The 20,489-nt window shown below is 50.3% G+C and overlaps 1 protein-coding gene across 1 annotated transcript in view; it reads left to right on the top strand.

The window, feature by feature from the left end:
- Positions 1–11,023: 11,023 nt before the first annotated feature.
- Positions 11,024–20,489, top strand: part of LOC149864394 (uncharacterized) — a 78,129-nt gene continuing 68,663 nt past the window's right edge. Inside the window, exon 1 of the mRNA XM_090049780.1 lies at positions 11,024–11,103. Coding sequence (XP_089905906.1) covers positions 11,024–11,103 — 80 coding nt within the window. The remainder of the gene's footprint in view (positions 11,104–20,489) is intronic.

A 20,489-nucleotide genomic window follows, 5' to 3' on the forward strand; every position in this document is an offset into this window, starting at 1 on the left:
CCAGGGCTGCTCCTGTTGGCTTGAAAATCATATTTAAAGGTTTGTTTCTTAGGAATTAGCTTATAGGTATAGATATATGCATTATAAGTGTAGCCCAGGTACATCCTTGGGGCATGCCCTGTCATCAGTTGGAAGGGATGGGTGGTCAGGTGAGAGTGCTGTGAGAGGGGTGTGTCATTGGAGGATAATTCCCTTTTCTCTATAAAGCCAGGCCAATACAAACTCTTATCTATATACAGATTTATTATTGTTTACTCAATAACAAAATAGCTATTCATATACAATACAATAAGAATATTAACAATAGATAAGGATCATAAAAGAAACAAATATATATGATAACCACAGATAAAGACACAACCAACTAAACACAAATAGCTATCAATAAATTCACACATCAACTAAACAACCCAACCTGAATCATCTTAATATCATTACAACACTGGTATATATAGATATAGATATATAAAACTCTCTCAAAATACAACTGGTTCCTACACAGGAGGCACAAGTCTTCCCTCCCTTCTCCACACACTCTATTGGGTGAGACCCTTCAGCATTCCCTCAGGGTGGAGAACCTGGCACTTCCCATGTTCCTGCTGGGGGGATGGGGAGGGGGGACTCATTCCCCAGGAACTCACAAGCCCAAGGATCCACCTGGGAGGGATCTCCTGGAGTCATGGGTGCTCTGTTGTGCTGCCCTGGTCCCTGCCCCTCAGATCCTCCATTGAGGCCAGGACCACCTCATGTGGGTCCCAATGCCTGCTTTCACCTTCTGCCATTTGCTGGGGCTCAGGCCGCCTAGTGCGGGTTCTGAAACTCATACCTCTAGGCTCCTGTTGCGTCCAGCTGGTGCCTCTGCATGCTTGGCCTCATGCCAGGGAAGTGGTTGCTAACCTGAGCAGTCTGGTGCTGCTCCAGGGTTTGGGACACCATGCACTGCCAAGTGAACCAGGTGGCCCACTGGTCCTCTGGGGTTGAAGGCTTGAGCTGCTTCTTGTGGCTCCCAAAGCCTGGGCTCCATGCACCAAAATGTGCATTGAGATGCCCAGCCACCTGCTGGGGTTGTAGGCTTCAGTCCCTGCTTGCAGCTCCCGAAGACTGGGCTCTTCCTGCATGCTGTCAAGAGCCTGAGTGGTCTCGCACCGCTCCCAAGGCTGCTCCTTTAGTGGCAGCTGCATGAGCCTGGGGCCTATTGTCTGCTGAGGAGGAGCTCCCTGGATTTTCTTGGCTTCACTCTTAAGTCCCTTGCCACATCTCCCCTCATGCCAGACATGCTGCTCTTTATATACTCTTCCCTGAAGTCTTCTGGACCCGACAGTGTTGCAGTCTACAATCACATCTGGGGAGCTTCTCTCTCCCTCCCCTCAGGAAAGGGGAATGGCTTCACTTCTCTTGCTGTCTCTTGATAGGTGGATGGGCTCTAGCAATCAAGCAGCAGATTCTCTAGCCTGGGACTCAACCCAAGCTCCAAAAGGTAAGCCAGCTACATAAGGGTTCAAGATGGGCAGCAGGGGTTAATTGGTATATAGTGAGCTTGGGTCTTACACACAGAGTTCCATATAGACCCTGGAAGCAGACAAGCTTTCTAGCACAATAAGGCCAACAGATGAACACAGCCTGACAACTGAGGGGGGCATGCCATAACACGAGATCACAGCCTTCAAGGCAGACAGGTTGTCCAACACAACAAGGACAACAAGGTTGCACCAGAGGAGAAAGCAAATCTCTTTAACGAATTCTTCACCTCCGTTTTCTTGTGCAGGGACCGGGACTTCCCCACCATGATGCAAGACGGACTTGAGGGGAACGCCTCCAGACCTCAGGTTGGGGAGGACCATGTTAGAGAGCTTCTGGAGGGGCTGGACATGTTCAAATCAGTGGGTCCAGATGCTCTCCACCCCAGGGTGTTGAGGGAACTAGCAGGGGTTATTGCAAGGCCCTTGGCATGGCTTTACAAGTGCTTGTGGTGCTCGGGCCAGGTGCCAGATGATTGGAAGATAGCCAACGTGGTCGCCATCTTTAAAAAAGGGAGGAGGGAGGACCCGGGCAACTATAGGCCCGTCAGTCTTATCTCAATCCTAGGGAAACTCTTTGAGAAGATTATCATGGAGCGCATGGGCCGGCTTCAGGGATGATGCTCAAGGGCAACCAGCACGATTTCATTAGGGGCAGGTCATGTCAGACCAACCTGATTGCCTTTTATGGTCAGGTCACAAAAGCATTGGATGCAGGTGTTGCTGTGGACGTAGTCTTTCTGGACTTCAGCAAGGCCTTTGACACTGTCTCCCACCCCATCCTCATTAAAAAAATAGGCAACTGTGGCATTGATGCCTACACAGTCAGATGGATTGCAGATTGGCTGAAGGGTCATACTCAGAAAGTGGTGGTGGACAGGTCATATTCAACCTGGGGGGAAGTGGGAAGCAGAGTCCCCCAGGGCTTGGTCCTTGGGCCTGTGCTGTTCAATTTCTTTATCAACGATTTGGATGATGGGGTGAAAAGCAACCTGTTTCAATTTGCTGATTGTGAGGGCGCCGGGACCACAGGGGACCGGGCCCAAGGAAGGAAGCCCGGGTTTCCGCCCAGCTTCCGGGACCTAACCCGGAAGTCTGGTCGGGACTTTGAAGTCTCCCGGAACGTAAACCGGGCCGGCGTGGGACCGGCCCGGGGAAATAAAAGGAGCACCCCTACCCCGTGCAGAGGGGGACGGAGGCTCCGACGGGAGCCAGACCCGGGAGCAGCGGAGCCGGGACCAGCGCGGGAGGCGCGGACGGCGACGGAGCCGGCGGCGGCAGCTTCGGGAGCGGCGGAGCTGGGAGCGGCACGAGAGACGTCGACAGCAGCGGAGCCAGCGGCGGCAGCTTCAGGAGCAGCGGGGCCGGGAGCAGCGCGGGAGGCGCGGACTGCGGCGGAGCCGGTGGCAGCGGCACCGGGAGCAGCGAAGCCGGGAGGCGCGGAACCGGTAAGCGCGGAACCGGGAGCAGCGGAGCCGGCGCTAACAGGGCATGCAGCAACGGGACCGGACGCCACGCGGCGAACCCCGGCGGCAGCAGAGGGGACCACAGTGGAGCCAGGAGCAGCGAGGCGTCCCGCCACGTCACAGGTAGCACAGGGACCGGTGGCGGTTCCGACGGAGGGTCTCGAAAAGGGAACCTCGGCCGGAGGGACCCTCCTCCGGCGGATGGTGGCCGGTTGGTCACGGAGGAGGACCTGCGGGCAGGGCGGCGGACTTTGTAGCCAACCCGGGTCTAGAGACGCAGGCCCGTTAGGGCCGGAAAAATACGGACTCGAGGAGCCCCAGTATCAGGGACACTAGGTACTGGGGGGGACTCCGAGGCGGGCTCGTCAGTAGACGAGTATCCCGCCGGACTATTCCATCGGGGGGGCATCCCAGTGGGGCCCCCCTATCCCGGAGGCTCGGGCGAGGGTGTAGGGGTGGAGGAGCCCTCAGGACCCCTGGACTTTGGAGTCGGGGTACCCTGTTACGGAGACCGTCAACTCACCGCCCGGGTGAACCCCTTTTTGTTTTCCATCAAGTCATGGCAGGCGAGATTGGCAGCGACGCGGCGGTCCGGCGCGTACCCCCTCCTCTCCAGGGGACATCCGGGGAAATTGGGGATCTCACTTGCGGGTGACATACCCCACATCCCCACAACTGGTGCATTGGCCGGGAACTCCAAACCCGGCCCCAATAACCAGAGCACCAGAAGACAATGGAACTCCCCACGGGCCCGGAGGTGGCGCCACAAGCGCTACACCTCATTGCGCAGCTGTTACAGCAGCAGCAACAGACGACCTTGCGACAGGTGAGCTTACAAGAGCTCATCCTCCAACAGGGACAGGCTAGGGGGGGCCTGTATCAGGAGGAATTGAACATGCCTCGCTTGACTAAAGAAGATGATGTTGAGGCTTTCTTAGAGTCATTCGAGAGGGCCGCGTTAGCCGCAGGGCTAGATAAAGGAAGGTGGGCCAGCAGATTAGGGATCCTGCTAATCGGACCGGCCCAGGCGGCCTACCGAGCCCTAATGCGGGCGGAGGCCAGCGATTATGATCGCGTGAAAGCGGAGATTCTCCAACGCCTAGAGATCACACCGGGAAAACACAGACAGGCCTTTAGGGGAATCAAAGCCAAGGCGCAGAAGACCCCTAAGGCACTGTGGCATGACCTGAGGGATGAACTGACGAAGTGGCTGAGGCCCAATACTGCCACGAAGGAGGAAATATGCGACCAGATCCTACTCGAGCAGTTCCTGGCAGATCTGGAGGACGACACCCAACGATGGGTAAGATGCCACTGTCCCACTTCCTCCCTTCAGGCACTCCAATGGGCGGAACAGTATACAGCGGCCCAGGCCGGGCATCACTTCTCCCAAGGGAAACCCCGGGTGGAAAGTTCCCCCCTTAAAGGAAAAGGGGGCAAGGGAGAGAAGACTCACGAGGGCAAACCCTTTAGTTGTTTCTGGTGTGGAGGCAGAGGGCATTTAGCTAGGCCCTGTCCGTCAGAGGTTGAGTATCCCCTGGTTAAGGGGACCCCATACCTCAAGGGGGCCAGTAGGGAAAAGGAGGTTCCTCGAGAGGAGCCGATGGAGTGCGGGGTGGCAGACTGAGAGGAGGTCCCCCCCCAACCGTTACCCCAGGTTAAAGCCTGGGTGGGGCAGCGGCCGCTGGAGGCTGTAATTGATACGGGGTGTGCGCAGACTGTGGTTCGGCCCTCTCTGATCGAGTGGCAGCGAGCACCCCGGTGTAAGGGGATCTACCTGGTCTGCCTCCACAACCAGCGGACGTACTTTGAGCGGCGGCTCCTGGAGGTTCGCCTTCAGGGGGTCTCGCGGCGGCTGCCGGTGGGTCTAAGCGAGGATATTTTACACCCCTTGATTGTGGGACGAGACTGGCCCGAAATATATGAAGTCCTGGACACCCTCCGGCCATGGAAGGAGTTAACGGCAGGCTTGGCGGGGGAGGAGGTTGAACAACCCTGGCCGGATGAGCTGAGAGGTTTGGCCAACAATTACCAATTCCGGGAGGCCCAAGAGGAAGATGACGAACTACAACCTTTCCGTGAAGAGGCCCTCCAAGCCCTCCGACAACCGGTAAGCCCCTCCGCGGGTTCTGGGCGGGGCCTCCGGGTGGAATTGAGGCGGGGCCTGCTGTACTGTGTCAAGCCTGAACCCCGAACAGGGGCAGAAACGGAACAGCTTTTGATCCCAAGCCGGTATCGGGCACCTCTCCTTCAGTTAGCTCATGGAAATCCGATGGGGGGGCACTTGGGGAAAGGGAAGACGGAAGCACGCCTGACACGGTGGTGCTTCTGGCCACACTTGTATGACAACGTGGAAAGATACTGCAAGGGGTGCCGGGCTTGTCAACTAGTGAGTGCACACAAGCCCTCCCGGGCTCCTCTGCAAGTGATGCCGATCATCCAAGAGCCATTCGCTAGGGTGGCTTTAGACATGGTGGGCCCTTTACTACGTAGCACTTCCGGACACCGGTTCCTGTTGGTGTTCATTGACTATGCCACCCGCTTTCCTGAAGCTATCCCCTTACGGGCAGTGACGGGCGCCAAGGTAGCCGAAGAACTCATGAAGTGGGTGTCCCGATTCGGTATCCCAAAGGAGATCGTGACGGATCAAGGCACCAACTTCATGTCAGCAGTGATGGCCGCTCTGTGCCGGGTGCTCCATGTCTCCCACCTACGGACAACGATCTACCACCCCCAGACGAACGGACTCGTAGAACGTTTCAACGCCACGCTGAAAGGCATGCTCCGGCGGTGTGCCCAGGAAGACCCGGCTAAATGGGATCTCCTGGTGCCCCCGTTACTGTTCGCGGTGCGCGATGCCCCACAGGCCTCAACGGGTTATTCCCCGTTTGGGCTGGTCTTCGGACACCAGCCGCGGAGCCTATTAGACATTGTTAGAGAAAGCTGGGAGAACAGTGCGCGGGGAAGCCGGCAGGTAGACGGATACGCGCAAGAGTTCCAGGAGCGTCTCCACAGGGCCCAGCAAGCGGCTCAAGACAATCTCGCTCAGGCTCAAGTGCAGCAAAAGCGCCGGTACGATCGAGGGACCCAAGAAAGGGAGCTACAGCCCGGCCAAAAGGTGCTGGTTATGTTGCACAACCAGCCCAGTAAATTCGAGGCCAGATGGCAAGGGCCAGCCCGGGTCATCCGGCGAACCGGCCCAGTGACCTACGAAGTTCAGAGGGAAGGCCGTCAGAGGTCATCCCAGATTCTTCATATTAATTTATTAAAGGAGTGGCAGGAACCCCAAGGACTCCTGTTGGAATTAGATCAGGAGCTTAGAGACGATCAAGATTCCAACCCAGAAGTGAGTCCTAAACCCCTGACCGAGAGACACCCCGAGGGTGGAACGCCCCTTTCGCCGCCCCAGCAGAGGGAGCTGCAGCGGCTCATGGCGGAGTTCCAGGACGTGTTCACCGAGACTCCGGGAAAGGCTGACGGGGTAGAACATACCATCCGGATGCCACGGGGCCAGGTGGCTAGAGAGAAGGCGGATCCCTTTCTTTAAGCGCCAATCCATCAAGAACGAAATTGACAACATGCTAGCTCAAGGCATCATCACCCCGTCCCGCAGCCCATGGCGGAGCCCGCTGGTAGCCGTAGAGAAGCCAGACGGCAGTTTGAGGATATGCATCGACTTCAGAAAACTGAACGCTATTACTCAATTCGATGCTTTCCCCATGCCACAGGTAACCAAACTCGTGGAGCGTATTGGCCAGGCCAATTTCATTTCCACCTTGGATCTAGCCAAAGGTTACTGGCAGATCCCCTTACGAAAAGAGGACCAACCCAAGACGGCCTTCGGAACCCCGTGGGGCCTTTACGAGTTTAAGCGAATGCCCTTCGGGCTGAACGGGGCGGCAGCCACCTTCCAAAGGCTCATCGATTGGCTCCTGGCGCCCCACCAAGCGTACGCCACAGCGTACATTGATGACATCGTCATTTACACCAAAACATGGGCCCAACACCTTCAGGCCCTAAGGAAGGTATTGCAGGAATTACAAGCAAAGGGCCTAACGGTCAACCCGAGGAAGTGTGCACTAGGCAAAGCCGAAACAAAATACCTGGGCTTCCTGGTGGGCCGAGGACAGGTAAGGCCCCTCAAGGATAAAGTAGCGGCATTACGGGACTATGAGGCTCCTGTAACTAAAAAACAAATGCGAGCCTTCCTGGGACTGGCCAGCTATTATCGGCGGTTCATACCGCGGTTTGCTGAACTGGCCAACCCCTTGGTTGATACCACTAAGGGCCGAGAACCGCCCCGTGTCCACTGGACCCCCGAAAGGCATCGAGCGTTTGAGGAACTGAGGCGAGCCCTGTGTCAGGGGGTAGTATTGCACACCCCAGACTTTACTATCCCCTTCATTTTACAGACTGACGCTTCGGCATACGCCTTGGGAGCCGTCCTCTCCCAAGAGGTGGAGGGAGAGGAGCGTCCAGTGGCATTCGCGAGCCGCAGACTCAACGTACATGAGGAGAGGTATTCCACAATAGAGAGGGAGTGCCTCGCAATAAGGTGGGGGATAGAGTACTTTAGATACTATTTATTGGGCCGGAAGTTCCGGCTCATAACTGATCACGCCCCGCTGCGATGGCTGAACTCCGCCAAAACGGAGAATGCCAGAATAATGGGGTGGGCACTTGCCCTACAGCCATATCAATTTGAAATAGGTTACAAACCTGGGCAGAGTAACACGGTAGCTGACTTTTTGTCTAGGTTCGGGGGGAGTGAGGCACTTTCGGCACCCTCGGAACCACCCCTCACAAGAGGGCCGCAGCCAATAGAGGCTGAGCCGATAGCAGTTAAAAGAATGCCTAGCGGCGTCTCCAGGGGTGGGGTGTGTGAGGGCGCCGGGACCACAGGGGACCGGGCCCGAGGAAGGAAGCCCGGGTTTCCGCCCAGCTTCCGGGACCTAACCCGGAAGTCTGGTCGGGACTTTGAAGTCCCCTGGAACGTAAACCGGGCCGGCGTGGGACCGGCCCAGGGAAATAAAAGGAGCACCCCTACCCCGTGCAGAGGGAGACGGAGGCTCTGACGGGAGCCAGACCCGGGAGCAGCGGAGCCGGGACCAGCGCGGGAGGCGCGGACGGCGGCGGAGCCGGCGGCGGCAGCTTCGGGAGCGGCGGAGCTGGGAGCGGCACGAGAGACGTCGACAGCAGCGGAGCCAGCGGCGGCAGCTTCAGGAGCAGCGGGGCCGGGAGCAGCGCGGGAGGTGCGGACTGCGACGGAGCCGGCGGCAGCGGCACCGGGAGCAGCGAAGCCGGGAGGCGCGGAACCGGTAAGCGCGGAACCGGGAGCAGCGGAGCCGGCGCTAACAGGGCATGCAGCAACGGGACCGGACGCCACGCGGCGAACCCCGGCGGCAACAGAGGGGACCACAGTGGAGCCAGGAGCAGCGAGGCGTCCCGCCACGTCACAAGTAGCACAGGGACCGGTGGCGGTTCCGACGGAGGGTCTCGAAAAGGGAACCTCGGCCGGAGGGACCCTCCTCCGGCGGATGGTGGCCGGTTGGTCACGGAGGAGGACCTGCGGGCAGGGCGGCGGACTTTGTAGCCAACCCGGGTCTAGAGACGCAGGCCCGTTAGGGCCGGAAAAATACGGACTCGAGGAGCCCCAGTATCAGGGACACTAGGTACTGGGGGGGACTCCGAGGCGGGCTCGTCAGTAGACGAGTATCCCGCCGGACTATTCCATCGGGGGGGCATCCCAGTGGGGCCCCCCTATCCCGGAGGCTCGGGCGAGGGTGTAGGGGTGGAGGAGCCCTCAGGACCCCTGGACTTTGGAGTCGGGGTACCCTGTTACGGAGACCGTCAACTCACCGCCCGGGTGAACCCCTTTTTGTTTTCCATCAAGTCGTGGCAGGCGAGATTGGCAGCGACGCGGCGGTCCGGCGTGTACCCCCTCCTCTCCAGGGGACATCCGGGGAAATTGGGGATCTCACTTGCGGGTGACATACCCCACATCCCCACACTGATGATACCAAAATTTGGGGTGAGGCGAGCACGATAGTAGGTAGGGAAAGACTTCAGCAAGACCTAGATAAGTTACAGGGGTGGGCTAACAAAAACAGGATGCATTTCAATACTGACAATATTACTCAGGCAGTAGTAACCAGCAGCACACTTATAAGATGGGAATCTCCCTTCTTGAGAGTATGGAGGCAGAAAGGCATCTTGGAATCATTATTGACTCCAAGATGAACATGGGCCGACAATGCAAGGTCACGGCTGGCAGGGCTAACTGGACCTTGTCGTGCATCCACAGGTGCATCTCAAGTAGGGCCAAGGAGGTGATCCTCCCCCTCTACGTGACACTGGCCAGGCCACAGCTGGAGTACTATGTCCAGTTCTGTGCGCCCCACTTCAGGAGGGATGTGGACAACATTGAGAGGGTCCAGAGGAGGGCCACCCACATGATCCAGGGACAACAGGGCAGCCCCTACAATGAGAGACTGCGGAACCTGAACCTGTTCAGCCTTCACAAGAGAAGGCGGAGGGGGGACCTGGTGACCATCTATATACTCACTGGGGGGACCAGAAGGGTTTGGGAGAGACCTTGTTTCCCCTAGTACCCCCTGGCATAACAAGGGTAATATGCCATAAGTTGCTGGAGAGTAGGTTTAGATTAGACATCCATAAGAACTACTTCACAGTCAGGGCGGCTAGGATCTGGAACCAACTTCCATGGGAAGTGGTGCTGGCTCCTACCCTGGGGGTCTTTAAGAAGAGGCTTGATGCCTATCTGGCTGGAGACATTTGAGCCCTGTTTTTCTCGTGCCCAGGCAGGGGGTTGGATTTGAAGATCTACAAGGTCCCTTCCAACCCTACTTCTATGATTCTATGATTCTATGAAACGTATCCTAGACAACAGCCTGGAAACCAGGGGAGTATGTACCATACCGTCCCATAACACAAGATAAGTGACACCAGCTACAAGGCCCCAGAGCAGCAGGGGAACCCGAGTCCCAGTTTTGGGGAAACAGGCCAAATTAGAAGAAGGTCTGGAAGGCTATGTGGATGTGTGACCACAAAGAGACAACCAACCAGAGATAGCCACAGATGTAGAGTCATCAGGAGTCATCAAGGGAGAAGGAGAATACAAAAGCAGAAACTGGAAAGTAACAAGAGTCTGTCTCTGTCCCTCTCTCGCTTTGGTCCCCCTTTCTCTTTCTTTTCATCTCTTCCCATTTCTCCTCCTTCTCCTCCCCGAGAGGGGTTCCCTGTCTCCATCCCCCAGGAAGGGTCCCCAAGGCCACATGGCCAACCCGTCTCATACACCCGACTGGAGTGGGGTTGTGGGCCTCAGGATCCCACCTCCAAAATACTGACATACCATGCTGACATCTAACACCTAAGAGACAGCCTCAGAGTGGAGCCTGCATCCTGACCAGATGTACTTTGATTCTGATGACAGCCCTAGGATTTGGTAGATATGCAGAAGTATTGTTTCTCTTTTGTTATCACTGTGTATCAATAAATTTGCCTCTTATTGAATGGAAAGGTTGGGTGGGGCAGGGGTTGGGTGGGTCCCCCTGCCCCAAACAAGGTATCTGGATCCTAAATCCAGAGCCAGCACCCCCACCACCCTGCCTGGCTGCATGCCAGCCAAGTGGATGTGCATGCGCAGTTGCACATGATGCCCCCTGCCTCCAATCGCTCTCCCACTGCTCCCCCCAGCCTCAAGCAGCTCCTTCCTAGGCAAGGTGGGAAGTGCCAGGAAAAACTTGATGCTGAGCAGAGCAAAATCCTGGATATTTGTTGATAATTTAAAAAGATGCCTGGACTGCAATGGGAGGACCCAAAAAAAAGGATGTCTGGAAAACCCAGATGTATGGTTACCCTATGTAGAAACAGAGGGGCAAAGGCTAGCCTCCAACTGTACACTTCAAACATGCACCAGTTGCACAGACTGCATCATCAGACAGAAAAGCTGTTCAGGTGCAATAATGGAGAGCAGGATAAATAAGATATCAAGATACTTTTGAGACTTTCATAGAAGACATGGAGCCTGTTGACAGTGAACAAATGAATGGCACCAGCAAAGAGCAGCAGCAACAGACACTTACTTTGCTACAACAAAGGTAGGGGTGGATTCAGAGGGGGTGCAATCATACGGTTGCACAGCCCCATTAGCTATGCTGCACGTGAACTCTTGGTGTGGGGAAGGCCAGAGCCCCTGCTCTTGCAGGGCTCTGGACCCAATGGGGCAAATGTTGTTACTGCTGCTGGCCACATCCATTTACCTGCTTCTGATTTCAGTATAGAGTAGAAAGGTGGAGAACAGCGATATTCATCCCATTCCTGGATCCACTACTAAAGAAAGTCACTATGGTCATGGCATCTTGACAAAGCTGTTTCCTAGAAAAGTTCATGCCCCTCTGAACCATTCAGGCTTTAAAATACTGCCCACCTCTATCTTATATGTAACTTCACATTAACAGTCCAGTTGCCAGTGGATAAATGCTCATGTCTCTAATATTTCCACTTTCACTACAATTAGCACCTTATTAGGCGGTCCCAGCAGAAAAACCAAGGAATGAATAGATATAAATGCTTAACAAGTCATTTATTCCCTTTAGTTTCATAGTTTCATAGTAGCTACAGTCGGAAGGGACCTAAGTAGATCATCTAGTCCGACCCCCTGCCTTGGCAGGAAAGAGCACCGGGGTCAGATGGCCCGGGCAAGGTGCTCATCTAACTTCCTTTTAAAAATCCCCAGGCTAGGAGCCTGCACCACTTCCCCTGGAAGCTGGTTCCAGGCCCTAGCCGCCCTGACTGTGAAGTAGCGCCTCCTAATATCTAGTCTAAACCTACCCTCCGCCAGCTTGTGACCGTTATTCCTGGTCACTCCTGGCAGCGCACGGGGGAACAGGGACTCCCCCAATACCTGCTGATCCCCCTTGACCAGTTTGTAGCAGGCCACAAGGTCCCCCCTTAACCTTCTCTTGTGGAGGCTAAACAGGTTCAGGTCCTGTAGCCTCTCCTCATAAGGCCTGCCCTGCTGACCCCTGATCATACGAGTGGCCCTCCTCTGGACTCTTTCCATATCGTCCACGTCCCTCTTGAAGTGTGGCACCCAGAACTGGACGCAGTACTCCAGCTGCGGCCTGACCAGTGCCACATAGAGGGGGAGGATCACCTCCCTGGACCTGCTCGAGATGCATCTGTGGATGCATGACAAGGTACGGTTGGCCTTCTTGACTGCCTCCCCACACTGCCGGCCCATGTTCATCGTGGAGTCAATGACGACTCCAAGATCCTTTTCCGTCTCCGTGCTGGCAAGAGGGGAGTTCCCCAACCTGTAAGTGTGGTGCCGGTTCTTCCTCCCCATGTGCAACACCTTGCACTTATCAGTGTTAAACCCCATCCTATTCTCCTCCGCCCACCGTTGCAACCTGTCAAGGTCAGCTTGTAGCCTATTGCACCCTTCTAGTGCACCCACATCCCCCCACATCTTAGGCCATTGGCTTAGCCATGTGGCCAGAACAATGTAGAAAGGCTCGTGTACACACCGTGGCATTTAATCCTCATTAATTTATAGAGGATTATAACATTTAAATTTGTTTAGTTTGGTGCATTGCGTCTGTGTTTGTATGCACAGGGCTTTTGAATGAATTAACCCCGGTGTGCAATTTCCTGTAAATTCCAGCAGAGGGAGCCAAATAACAATATACCCTGGTGCTGTCTTCCCTACTGAATTACAGCAGGAGGTGCATGGTTACCAGTAAACCATTAAGTAATAACAAGTAATCCCCTCCCTCCACAGTCCCTGTGCCCCCCGGAGGCCTCACACTAAGCCCCTCCCCCTCCCCCTGCCAAACTGCAGTCACCCCAAAACCCTGCTACTTGCACCCCACTAGGCTCCATGCAGTCTCCAGCAGGTGACCCCATGGTGGGAATCCCCATGCCAAGCCAAGTGCATCGCTCCCACAGCCCCTGCTCTGAACAGTGTGAACTCCCATGTTAGAATATAATGTAAATGTATATATGATTTTTTTAAACTATATCATATTAGAAATATATATTTCTATGAGAAGAGAGGAGCAGGTGCTGCCCCAGCTCCTCATCCTCCTCCACATCACCATTGGCAATTACAGCTGTTGGTGGTGGGTAGTGGTGGTGTGCAGTGGTGGTGTGCTGCCAAAACAGATGTGCCATGAATGCTTATTACAAAACTTAATGGTGTAGTAATAGTACAGTGTGTGTGTGGGAGGAGGGGAGCAAAACCTTGGGTCCATTCGACAGTTGTTAGTTTTCCACGTTTTAGGACTACGTTTCTCAGCATTCCCCAGCTGTCCGGCCTTGGAACAGTTTCCATGGGGACCCCTGACAGGGCTTGCTTCCTCCCCTCCCTTCCCCCTGCCCATGTGGTGCCATGACACTGTGAATAGCTACAGACAGCACATCAACATTGTGTGTTTTGCACAGCATACGGCTTTGTGAAATGTTGGGATTAATGTGGACTGCACCCCCCCCACCATTTCCTTCCCTGTCAATCTTTCCATGTGTCAGCATGTCAGCATCTCAGCACCTTGATAAATAATTATGGTGTAGTAAATGGAGACCTTTTCTTTAATTCAAAAAATGTTCTTTGCAGTTGGATATAGAAGGTAGGTAAGAAGCAGCTGGATACAGCAGACATTTTAGGAGGATTTTGGTCCTCCCAACAACCTAGGCAAGTGCACCCCCCCCCCAAAAAAAACAGAGGCCTCCTGCAGGCTGTTCATACCACTCCCTATCCCACCCACCCAACCCCCACCTGCCCAATGAGAGGTTTAATTAACCCTTCACAGGACATGATTCAGGGTGGCTAGGTGGTGTCAGGTAGTGAGCTGTGCCCCCCCCCCTCCCCCGCCACCAGACCAATGCCAGCCTGCAAACAATAGCCCCCTAGCCCAGTCAAGACAGCTGCTCCAACCCCGCCCCCTATACCCTGCTCATCCTCCACCCTCATTCCCCCTCCACCCAAACTGATAACTTCTCTCCATTACTTTTCACAGAAATGCACTGCAGACAGACACTGATGGTTTCTGTTGTAAATAAGCAAAACAAATATAATGAAGAACAATCACTACATATTATGGATGATGCCAAAAACTAGCACTTTCAGGCAATTCTGTACAAGGACCGCCAGACCCGCTTCTCCATGTTGATACTGTCTAGTGCCATGGCTGCCTGCCCACATCTCTGCTGGCCACTGCTGCCGCTGCCACTGCCTCTTGCACTTTGTCAGCACACAACTGACTGAAAATCTTCCTCTGGGTCTCACAAATATTGTGCAGCATAAAGGCTGCCACTATAAAGGCTATGATGTTTTCTGGCTTCAGGTCGTAGACCCACAGCAACTGTCCTGGTAGAAAAAACAATTTCAGTCGCCATATATATCAGATTAGTGATGCTTACAAAATGTTATATTTCTCCAACATTTGTCCTTAAGTTGTCCCATAGTTAAACTATGTACATTGATTATCTTTTCCCTGGTTCAGCCTGTTCTGACAATCTTCCACATCCATCGAAGTGCTCTATGTCTTGTTTCTTTCCTTAAGAGCCTTCATTTGATTAGGATTTTTCCTAATTGTAGACTATAGAACTACACAGCTAGAAGAAAATCAATCAAGATAGGCTAGGGACATGAGGTAACTGAAGAGCGATTCAGGCACGCTTGGCTAACAGAAACAACACTGACCTTTTTTCAGGGTCTGCTCCTTTGAGTTTAGCTGATCCAGGTCTGGACATTGTGGAATTGCAGATATGTCAAACATCAGGCTGACCAGAATTCACTTTGTTTTTGAACTTGAAGCAAAGAGCCTTGATATCATCATTTATAGAAAACAAGGAGGTAAGGAGAAAAATATTGCAACAGCACACACAATTTATGAACTCAGTAAAGGCCAAGTACAGGTATATCTCTACATTAGTTATGCTGGTACCTATCTAACCGTATATATGTGCAAGACAAAGATTTACAGAAAGAGTATGGTAACATGCATGTAGTATGGGGGGAGGGGAAAATTATGGCTGTTATTATATTACAGTGACTTTTGGGAGTTCCAAATGAGATTATGGCCCCAGCACGTTACCTAGTGTACAAACATGTGAAGAGACAGTCTCTGCATTGAAGAATTTACAATGTAAATAGACATGACAGGCACAGCTTGGGGAAATGATCCCAGAAATGTGAAGTGACATAGCCAAGGCAACACAGTAGGTAACTGGCAGGGCTGGAAGCTGAATGAGGTCTCCAGAGTACCAGACCAATACTATCTGTAGTAGGCCATACATTTACATCTAACATGTCCTCAGGAAAGCTAGGCCACAAGTTATATATTTTGTTTTACTTCCAAATGACAACTCATGTATCTTTACTACAGATCCAGTCCTACAAACACTAACACCTGCCAAAATTTCTAAACTCCAAGGAATTATTCACATGCATGAACTTGGGCATTCATTTATGCAGGATCAAGGTCTTAGAGTGGGGTGGAAGGTGGAGTAAAAAGAGAAAAAAATGGAGAAGAGAAACTTGTCATTCTAGAGCAAACAATTTACAAGGATCTTTCCTTGCATCTACTTCCATATGTTGAATGCGTAGGTTGTTAGGTTGTTTCCCCGCCCCGCCAGGGTACTTTTATCGCTGAGCCTGCCATTCTTTCCTATGCAGCTGCAATTCCTGTTAAATTAATTTGTTGTTTGGAAATGTTTTTTGCATGACTGGGCATCCAGCTCGTAGAGGATGATTGTCCCCTGGAGCTCTGCCTCTCTTCATCTCATCATGTTATATAACTACTTCCCATCTATAAAAGCTGTCTTCTTCTGCAATGTGCAAACCTCTCCCCTCAGGCCGCAGCTCCTTCCATTGATGACAGCTCCTTAGCATTTGTGCCATGTTTCTTCTCTTTGTGTTTAAGCTGGGAATAAAATATTCCTTTTCCATTGAGCCTTATTTCCATTTCTTATGATGATACAGCCTGGTTGAAAATTTTCCTTAGAAAGGCTTCATTTTTGCTCTGGGTGGCTTCTTGTTAGATGATATGGATTATCCTTTGGAAGAGAAGTGTATTATAGGGACAAGATGAAAGCTGTGAAGCTCATGAACAGAGACAGTAGGGAGTCCAGCACTTACAATAACATGTTAACATTAAACCTCCAAAATGGTTCATAATATATTTTTCCTGAGTTTTTTCAAATTGAGCACTCATTGGGTGTGTCTACATGAAACACTTTACTGTACAATAGACTAATGTACTGCACAGTAAGGCTTAAACATGTATGTACACAGTAATCACTGCATAGTAAATTAGGCTAATGGGCAGTTTTCTATTGCCTGTAAAAACAGGTGCCCCAACAAGTGGGATAGCTCCTAGTGAGCTTCCTGCTGGGCAGCGAAGCCCCACTGGTCACAAGACTAACAGGCAGTTGTGTGAACCGATGTGCACAGGGCCAGGGAAGCTCTGCTAGCTGCAGTGGGACCTATCTCCTAGACCCATGCACATTGACCCCTTCTGATATGCACAGGGCCAAGAGACAGGTGCTGCTGCAGCTGGCAGAGCTCTCTTGGCTCTGTGCACATCAGGACCACTCCCCAGTGCCCTCTGCCAGCTCCTGGGCTAGCACATCAGGAAGCTACTGCAGGGGGGCAGAGCAGGGCAGGAGCAACCCTGTACCAAGCTATTTCCATTGGAAGCAGATTTGCTCCCAACAGAGTGCATGTGTAAACATGCTCTCAGGGAAGGATCATTGCGCAGTATTTTACTGCACAGCAATCCTTCCCCAGGAGCATGTTTACACATGCAGTATTTTACTGCACAGTAAGCAGTGTAAACATACTAAGCACATAGTGTAAGCACAGTAAGTATACTGTACAGTATTTTACTGCACAGTAAGTCTATATCACATTAATAGCTCATGTAGACACGCTCAAGTGCGAAAAAAAATTCTGTATACAGAGTTGATAAATATACTCCATAAAAACAAGAGAAGATGCCTATTCATAGAGAAAAGAATATCACCCAAAACATTCTAGGAACCAATCCATGATTTACTTGATAATGCAGTCTCACAAATATATAAAGGCATTTAATGAATGGATTTAGCTGTCTGGTTTCAGGACCTTTTTAACCACTAAATATTTGCTAATAACTCACTGCTGGAAGAGATCACATTGCCAATGTCATAAATCAAAGTCTCATTATGAAGAATATTTCCAATATGCTGCCCTTTATGTGAAATCAAAATCATTACCATACTTTCCTTGGACTAAATGTTGGCATTGAGCCATGGAACAGAAACACAGCCCAAATTAAATTTAAAAATTTATTGGGCTGCTAACTTTCTATTCAGAAGGACATCCATGATAGACAGGGAGAGTGGGGTAACATCACCTAAGGCTCTGCTACAATTACATTCTTTTCAGCCAAGGGGGAAAAAAGGAAAAATAGAAAACAATGTTGATCACTCCTACTACTCAAACTTTCTCCCCTTAATTTTAATGCTGTGCTCATTAGATTTGGAGATAAAAGTAATATAATGTTTGTACATGCCTAGGCTGATACCATCTGCCTGTTGGAAATGTTAGGAGAGAGCAATGCTGTCTTAGAACCACCCGGGGATAGGCATGATTTTCTCTGGTATTCCCTTTCTCCAGAGAACAGTATTCTGCCCTACATGTGTATTTAAGGGACATTTGTTCTTTCACCCTGAGTTTCACTTTCCTGGAGTGGACCAAAGATTTAACTACATCTCTCTTGCTTGCTCATTGGGATAGTGGACACATAGTCCTTACTTACTTGTCCACCCACTCCCTGTCTCAAAGGTCAAGGTTTTAAGGCCATGGGATAGGAGGCTTATCTGACCCAATTGTCTTATCCCAGCAATGGCAATATCTGAATTTCATCTCATTCCTGCCAGGGGAAATGTTGGATGCCTATCAGACTTTTTTGAAACCTCAAAAATTTGAGCCATGAATTGAAATTCTTCTTAGGCTATGTCCTTGGAAAAATATTTTGGTATTTCTTTAATCTTAAAGGTGTAGATCCATGTGACAATTGAAAAAAAATGGTGGATGAGACCCTGGAGATGAGAGTGTTAGACAAAAACCATAGAAATATAGGAGACGCTATATTGAACTAAAGCTGTAGTCCCATATCCTAACCTCAACAGAGACCAGTATTGGTTCCTTCACAAGAGAAAACCTTTGTTAGAGAAAGCATCCTTTTAATTTCTACAGGGGTGTAGGTTGTAGCCATGTTGGTCTAAGGACATAGGCAGACAAGGTTCTTTGCGTGAATCTGATATCTTTTATTAGACCAACTTAAATAGTTGGAAAACAATTATTAAGCAAGCTTTCGGGTTCCTTCCTTAGCCTGACAAAGGGTTTTTGAACCCGAAATCTTGCTTAATAATTGTTTTCCAACTATTTAAGTTGGTCTAATAAAAGATATCAGATTCACGCAAAGAACCTTGTCTGCCTTTTAATTTCTAAGCACTGGAGTTTTGCTTAGTATTTTAATGTCCCCTAAATATTTTTACCTGACAAAATATTTCAGTTTCTGTTCAGTATTAGAAATAAGAAAAAGCATAGACAATTTCTGATTTTTTTGTTTGAAACTCCAAAATACCATATGCGGTAAGCTATATCCTTGATCACAGTATGCCTTAATAGTCTCATGCTAATATTGTGTGCTCACCAAAGGCTTTTTTTGTCTGAAAATAAGACAGGCCTTCAGGATCCCTTACTGTGCATTGCTGCCCTATGATAATAAAATTCAGAGACAATAGTCTCTGGACTCAAGCATAATGTGCTTTAGATGGTTTGTGGATGTGTTAGTCAAATTGGCACTAAAGGTATTGCATGCCCAGATCTTGCTAGCTATGCACCAGATTTGTTCAAGTATTTCACTTTATTTGCACAATCCTATTATTCTCATGCTTCACTCAAGCCATGATAAAAGCAGACAGTGATTCTTTAATGTCTTTAGAGCTTGAAGAACTGACAGAAGCAGGAGACTTGAAAACAATAGGAGGAGGTAAAGAAATAGTCCATGATGATTGCATGGCATATTATTCATCTAGGGACACGAATGTTACTTTGCAGGTGAATACTGCACTACTGGCTCCAGTCCTGATCACATCATGAGAACCAATTTGTAGTCCTATGGGTTTTCACTGTACATTAGGAGATAATGTAAAAACCTGTTCAAACAGAAGCTTGGATGCAGAGTGCCTTTCGAGATAAATTCCAGTAGAGTGAACAAATGATGTCTCTTTTTATCATGTTAAGTACAATAGATATGTCATCGCATTCAAGTATGTTCCTTCTTCATAAACCAGAACAAGAAAAATCCACTTTTTTTGTTGTCTCCTGGAAAGGGAATTGTTATACAACACAGGTCTTTGCATATCTGATGGCAAGATTCAATTTAGACTCGTTTGATTTTTTTTTATCTTTAGCAAATGTAATCCAAAGCCCCAAGGAAAATTGGTGAAATTGTTCCCATTAACTAGGTTGCGTTTTTTAGGGTTGTCTTTCTCTTGGACTCACCACTGAGTTTCTATGCATCTGCAAACCGGAGGGAATAAATCTTGGGGAGCAGTATATGAAGGGAGTCTAAACCAGGACAGGAAGAGTGGCTCCAGGAAGTTTTTTCCTGGCACTGCAATGCTTCTACCACTATTTTAATCTGAGTCAATGCAGGTACATGTTTGTTTTGCCACATGGGAGGGGTTCCTGTACAATCTAGCTGGGTACCATATGCAGAGCACCTCCTTGAAGCTTGCCCTGTTTGCCAGTTTCAGGACTAGTATCCAGCACAGATAACAGAAAGTGAGGGCAATTATGTTTCATTTCCTGACCTAAGGAGCAATTGGTGAGGTGGCAATAATGTGTATGTTAGAGATGGACAACATAATATTTGTGAGGTATGCCGTTTTTTGCACCTTTACAACCTAGCAATAATGTCAACATTAGAAGAAGTTTAGTCCTAGGGCCAGACTTGAGTTTTATGGCATGTCCCTATTTCTAATCTGTGCCAAAACAAATTCACAGCTGTCTATCCCATTCAATTTAAGAACACCTGTATCCACAATTTGGACAGTACGACTCAAAACTCTCATAATATTAACATTAACTTTTTTTAAAAGTTGCCTGTAGACAGCCCAAGCTTTTGTTCTTTACCCTAGCAGATCTTTATTCCTGATACTGAAACTGGACACGAGAGACCTATTTGACATTGTGATTAGTGAGGGATTAGCAAATTGGATTTCTCTTCTGATTAATTTTTAAGTATTAACACTACACAGTTTTAATGGTTTAATTTTTTTGTTTGTTTGCTATATCTCTACAACACATATATTTAAAAGGCTTTTTGCATTAGATATGAATTTCTGCATCATTTGACTTTCATTTTTGCTTGCTTATTACCAGTACTACAGCTTCTTTTTAACATTCCTTTACTTCTCCTATTCACCA

This window comes from Crocodylus siamensis, chromosome 5, assembly GCF_052110815.1.
Source record: "Crocodylus siamensis isolate JL-2025a chromosome 5, ASM5211081v1, whole genome shotgun sequence".
In the NCBI taxonomy this organism is placed as follows: domain Eukaryota; kingdom Metazoa; phylum Chordata; order Crocodylia; family Crocodylidae; genus Crocodylus; species Crocodylus siamensis.